At 40.1% G+C, this 6,511-nt stretch overlaps 1 protein-coding gene across 1 annotated transcript; it reads left to right on the top strand.

Moving 5' to 3' along the window:
• The first annotated feature begins 1,957 nt into the window (after positions 1–1,957).
• Positions 1,958–3,063, top strand: LOC100674862 (olfactory receptor 8A1-like). The gene has a single exon (XM_023541209.2). It carries the CDS (start codon positions 2,113–2,115, stop codon positions 3,061–3,063), a length of 951 nt encoding a protein of 316 aa, XP_023396977.2. The 5' UTR covers positions 1,958–2,112.
• The last annotated feature ends 3,448 nt before the right edge of the window (positions 3,064–6,511 follow it).

The following is a 6,511-nucleotide window of genomic DNA, read 5'->3' as shown; positions in this document are numbered from 1 at the left end:
AGTGACCCTATAGGACAGAATAGAAGTGACCCATAGGGTTTCCAGTACAATGAGTTAAAAAACTAAAATGAGAGTTACTATGCTCTCCTTTAGGAGTACTCGCAGAGATGAAGGCTGGAACCTCTGCTCTTTCGAGTGAGAATACCTCACCAAAATGCTACCCTTCTGTTTATGATAATTCTACAATCATCTGAGATGGAAGCCCTTCCTCACTGCTGAATGAAGTTTTCTCCTTCCAAGATATAAGAGTAAATCTTTAATTGTAAACATTGAAAATGGCAATATTCTGGGAGTACCATTATTCTGGGTGCAAATATAACTCACTAATTGCTTTATTTCTTCTCAGGGGAATTTCACTTCTGAGAAGCTCCCTTGGACTTGTGGTCCTGGGAGAATACTGTACTCTTGCATCTCCTTGGAGTTCAAAGACCTGCAAACAACAAATCAAGTGTTCCCTTGCTTATAAAAGACTTCTGAGGAACTGAGATGGAAGAGAATCTTATTATTGCCCACTTGAAGTAGAATCAGAAAGTTGTTAAATCTTAGAGCTGTAACAGAAATTAGAGATCTGCCTTCCAACACCATCATTTTATAGAAGATGAAAGGTGAATGGCTTCCAAAATGTCACACAATGAATTAGTGGCACTGCTGGAGCAGGAACACAGCTTTAGAAGTTATAAGAGAGGCTGTATTTGCTCTTCATTGTCAGTAGTTGCGGTTTGATTTCTTGAGGTTAGGTGTTAACAACATCACACCCTAACCACAGTCAGCAAGATTATGGACAGATAATGTTTTCCCATGAAACTATGTGAATTTATCTCACACTACAGGAGAGAACACTTGAATTTAGTAGGGGCAACAACTCTTCTACTCCTGGCAGCATTCAAGTAAGTACACAAATTCTGAATATACATTTACAAAACCATTTATAGTGAAATGGAAAAACTTAAAAGAATAACAAACCAGTATTTTAATAAAGTATTCTAGGGCCAAGTAATAGCCAATTAATGTAGCTATTTCTTAAGCCATCACAACTGAAGCTGCAGGAAAAGAGTTTTTTGGTGCCTGAAGAATGTGCAGTGGGTGGAGATATAGGAAGTTATGTCTTCTTCTCTTCATATTTTAGTGCTTTCCTAAAATGCACTTACGATAGCCTCCAAAACTCTTCCTAAAAAGAATATATATATATTCAATGATTGTATATATGTATAAAATGGAGCACTAATGCACTTGAATAAAAAAAAAAAGTCTCCAAGATTGAGAAGCATCTTAATTCAGAGCATCATGGCCCATACATTTCCTTTTGAGACTTAAGAATTTTGACTATAAAAATTTCATACCCATGCCAGTTTCTCCTTAAGGAGTGCTCTGTATTTCACAGGCAACAAAAACCCACTGTACACAAAAAGGCCCAACACTAAATCAGAAATTACTTTCTTAAGGCTTAATAAAACCTTGAGTTCCCAGCACCGAGAGCTCCAGCACTGTAAGATATAGTCCCAGTTCAATCCATAATTACTGCATTCCTCTTTCTCAGAGACACACATAAAATCTTCAGAGCATTACACAATTACTGGCATCTTTGTCCTATTGAGAAATTACCCTATACATTTAAAGATCACACTGTGATTATCTTTGTTTCTCTACAGTTTATTAGGGTCTTTAACTAAAAGTAACACAATCCTGACATGAACTATGCAATTTATGATCTTATTATTGACCACCTTTAAACTCTTTCAAGGATTCCTCGTGGTGCAATGGTTAGGCACTCAACTGCTAACTGAAAGATTAGTGGCTTGAAGCCACCCAGTAGCTCTGCAGTAGAAAGAACTGGTGATTTGATCCTGTAAAAATTACAGCCTTGTAAACCCCATGGGGTAGTTTTACTCTGTCCTATATGGTCACTATGAGTCGACATCGACTTGAAGGCACACAACAACTATGACAAACTCTTTGGATTTGATGATCAGATTTTATGTTTTTATTTTTCTTTTTTTAAAGTGTCATAAGACTAATAGAATTATTACTAATCATGGACAAACAACTTTCTTACTTGCTGTGATTCTTCTTTTTCCTAGTTTCACAACCCCTATTTCCTGAGGCCAAGCAAAAATGGAAATGGCCAAGCAAAACCATTCCACAGTGACTGAATTTGTCCTCCAGGGATTGACAGACAAACCAGAACTGCAGCTGCCCCTCTTCCTCCTGTTCCTAGGGACCTATGGGGTCACTGTAGTGGGAAACGTAGGAATGATCCTCCTCATCACTTTCAGTTCCAAGCTCCAATCTCCCATGTACTTTTTTCTCAGTAATTTGTCATCCGTTGATCTTTTTTACTCCTCAGTTGTTACCCCCAAACTCATGGGAAACTTCGTATCAGGACAAAGCATCATTTCTTACCCTGGATGTATGACTCAGCTTTTTTTCTTTTGTGTTTTTGCTATTGCTGAGAGCTACATGCTGACTACCATGGCTTATGATAGATATGTAGCTATATGTAGCCCACTGCTTTACAATGTCACCATGTCCCAAAAGGTTTGCAATGTACTGGTGACTGGGGTCTATATCATAGCATCTTCAGGAGCTATGGCCCACACTATTGTCATGACCAGGCTCTCCTTCTGTGAGGACAATATCATCCGCCATTATTTCTGTGACATAATTCCCCTCCTAAAGCTCTCATGCTCCAGAGCTTACATCAATGAACTTCTGGTGATACTTGTAGGTGGATTCAATGTGTTAGCAACAACTGTGCCCATCATCATCTCTTATGCCTTTATACTCTCCAACATCCTTCGAATACCTTCAGCTGAGGGCAGGTCCAAAGCCTTTGGTACCTGTGGCTCTCATCTTACAGCTGTTGGGGTTTTTTATGGATCTGTGATATTCACGTATTTTAAGCCAGCATCCAACAACATGGCCCAACAGAAGGTGGCCTCTGTGTTCTACACCACAGTAATTCCTATGCTGAATCCTTTGATCTATAGCCTTAGGAATAAGGATGTAAAAAATGTGCTGAGCAAAGTCATGGTTATGAAGTATGGACCACGCCACGTTAAGTAGTCAGAACCACTATTAATCATTATAATAGTATGCTTCTTTCTTTTTCTTAAAATTAGCTTGTATTTCTGTTTTTTTAAATTAACATCCCATTATAAATCCTTTCACTAAAGCTTTCAGATGTTACCATTTTATTGCGGTCTGTTTACATACACAAACAGGGGTACACACACATCTCTAAACCTGAGAAAACTACCCATGATAATATGATTCAGTAGGCCCTTGATGAGGCTCATGCATGCTTATTAAAAAAAAATTCCTCTTAGGTGAATCTGCATGGTACCATATCATTTCCAATTGGGAAAATCTTGGATAGAGTACTTTTTCCTTTGGTTGTGGTAAATTAGCAGTCCTTCCCTTCTTTTTTTTTTTTTTTCCCTTCTGTCTTTCATAATTAGCTAGATAACACTAAGGGTAAATAGGATCAGGTTTGACTGTGACAGAAAATAATAATCTTAAATCTTGATCATGAACTTAATTAAAAAAATAATGTAATGGAAGGGGTGGGGCCAAGAAAGCTGACTAGGTAGATGCCACCTTGGATCCCTCTTGCAACAAAGACTCGGAAAAACAAGTGAAACGATCACATACTTGACAATCTAAGAACCCTGACCAACAAACATAGATTTAAAGAGTTGACCTGAGCGACAGAGACTGAGAACGAACAACCACGGGGAAGCAGTGACTATTTTCGGAGCCTGGAGCCAGCGTCCCAGTCAGGAAACCTTGGCGACAGGCTTTGGACTGGGCGCAGGGGAACTGAGCACGGCATCCTGAGCTGGCACAAACACAGGGCGCAGCCCTAACCCCCTGAACTGACCTCAGGGGAAGCCCAGCCAGTGCATGCAGGCAGAGCAGCAATGTGGCTGACAGGAGGAGAGGTCACCGGGAGGCAGCAAATGGTTTTGGAGCAGGGAGTGCGGCATCCCTGCCAGGGAACCTTGGCGCTGGGCTTTGAACTGGGAGCGGAGGAACTAACCGCAGCTTCTGAGACAGCTCAAGCAGGGGACGAGGGCCTGACCCTCAGGGGCAATCTCTACCCAACCAGTGCACACAGTCGACGACGTGCCCCTCAGGAATCTCAGATAAAATAGTCATCCTAACCAAGATAAGTAACTTTGGCTATATTCCGGGGTGCTACTCTCTCCTATTTATCTGAACCCTCCCCTCCCCTTCCCAGGCAGCTTCATTAACATTGGAATTTCCTGAGCCGGAAAGTAAACTGCTCTGTGGTTTTTCTTTCTTTTGTTTTGTTTTTGTCTTTTCCTAACCCATTCTCCTGGCCTGAGAGAAGCAACTACAAAAAACCCACGGACCAAAAATCCTTCCCTAATTGGACTAAAAGCACAGAACCAGCTCCAGAAAAGCATATGTGATCCACAGTCTTGGGCTTTCATCCCTACAAGGAGCAAGGTGGCTATTATAATGAAAAGGCATTTCTGATAGGGATCTGACTGCAATTGTTTTAGCGGATTTACTGGAAAGACAAGTTTCCCAGGTCTGATATCTCTGCGTATTCAACAGAGCCCTCACTGACCCACAACAGGGAACTGAGGGCTGAAGCTCCCCCCAGACCACCTAGCCTCCTGCCTGAGGGGACTAAGGAGGGTGATACCTACCAATCTGTAGAGGTACTTGCATTGGGGGCCTAAGGTACAGCTGCAGAGCTCACCCACCAAGGTGCTTTAGAAATAGAGACACACCTACCTTACTGACCCTTGGGGAAAGCCTGTCAGCATCTGGCCCCCCCGGAGTGAGAACCCCAGCTGCTACTAGAATCTGATGCACACAACTATCACCACTACTTCTCGAGGTGGATAGGTGACAGTCTGCATCACACACTTGATGACCCCAAATCAGATTCTACTCAAGAATAGTGAATGGACTCAGGCTTATATACCTGGTAACAGCCCAAACCAGCTGGTAATAGGACATAAGTGAGTCAAGGGCTACAACACTCAAGACAGCGCAATCTAGTAGCCCATCCACGTATGTTGAAAGAAAACAAAACAAGATAAGACTCAGTGAGCAAATACAGAATAAATCACTACAATATCTTAGTGATGGCTTGGAGACAGCAGTCGATATCAAAGCACATAAAGAAGCAGGCCATGATTGCTTCTACAACTCCCCAAACTAAAGAATCAAAATCTTTCCCAAATGAAGATACAATCCGGGAATTGCCATACACAGAATATAAAAAACTAATTTACAGAATGCTTCAAGACATCAGGGATGACCTCAAAAATGAAATAAGGCTACCTACAGAAAAAGCCAAGGAACACACTGATAAAGCAGTTGAAGAACTCAAAAAGATTATTCAAGAACATAGTAGAAAAATGAATCAGTTGCAAGAATCCATAGAGAGACAGCATGTAGAAATCCAAAAGGTAAACAATAAAATTACAGAATTAGAAAACGCAATAGGAAGTCAGAAGAGCAGACTCAAGCAATTAGAATGCAGACTGGGAGATCTGGAGGACCACGGAATTAACACCAATATAGCTGAAAAAAAATCAGATAAAGGAATTTAAAAAATGAAGAAACCCTAAGTATCATGTGGGACTCTATCAAGAAGAATAACTTGCGTGTGATTGGAGTCCTAGAACAGGGACAGATAACAGAAAACACAGAGAGAATATTGAAGATCTGTTGGCAGAAAACTTCCCTGACATCATGAAAGACAAAAAGATATCTATCCAAGATGTTCATCAAACCCCATTTAAGATTGATCCGAAAAGAAAATCACCAAGACATATTATCATCAAACTTGCCAAAACCACAGATAAAGAGAAAATTTTAAAAGCAGCCAGGGAGAAAAGAAAGGTCTCTTACAAAGGAGAATCAATAAGAGTAAGTTCAGACTACTCAGCAGAAACCATGCAGGCAAGAAGGCAATTGGATGACATATATAGTGCACTGAAGGAGAAAAACTGCCAACCAAGGATCATATATCCAGCAAAACTCTCTCTCAAATATGAAGGCGAAATTAAGACATTTACAGATAAACACAAGCTTAGAGAATTTGCAAAAACCAAACCAAAACTAGAAGAACTATTAAAGGAAATTGTTTGGTCAGAAAACCAATAATATCAGATACCAGCACAACACAAGGTCACAGAACAGAACATCCTGATATCAACTCAAAGAGGGAAATCACAAAAACAAATTAAGATTAATTAAAAAAAAATGCTCAAAACGGAATCATTGACGTCAATATGTAAAAGATCACAATAATCAAAAAGAGGGACTAAATACAGGTGGCATAGAACTGCCATATGCAGAGGGATACAAGACGATATAGGACAATACAAGTGAGGTTTTTAATTAGAAAAATAGGGGTAAATATTAAGGTAACCACAAAGAGGTATAACAACTCCATAACTCAAAATAAAAACCAAGAAAAAAGTAACGATTCAGCAAACATAAAGTCAAATACTATGAAAATGAG

The sequence above is a fragment of the Loxodonta africana genome, chromosome 15, assembly GCF_030014295.1.
Source record: "Loxodonta africana isolate mLoxAfr1 chromosome 15, mLoxAfr1.hap2, whole genome shotgun sequence".
Lineage (NCBI taxonomy): Eukaryota > Metazoa > Chordata > Mammalia > Proboscidea > Elephantidae > Loxodonta > Loxodonta africana.
Note: the sequence above shows the minus strand (reverse complement) of the source record. Positions and strands in the feature narration are given on the sequence as shown.

What these genes read in the sequence shown, in the direction of transcription:
- LOC100674862 (XM_023541209.2), top strand. Translation starts at nt 2,113, where the DNA reads ATGGAAATGGCCAAGCAAAACCATTCCACAGTGACTGAATTTGTCCTC.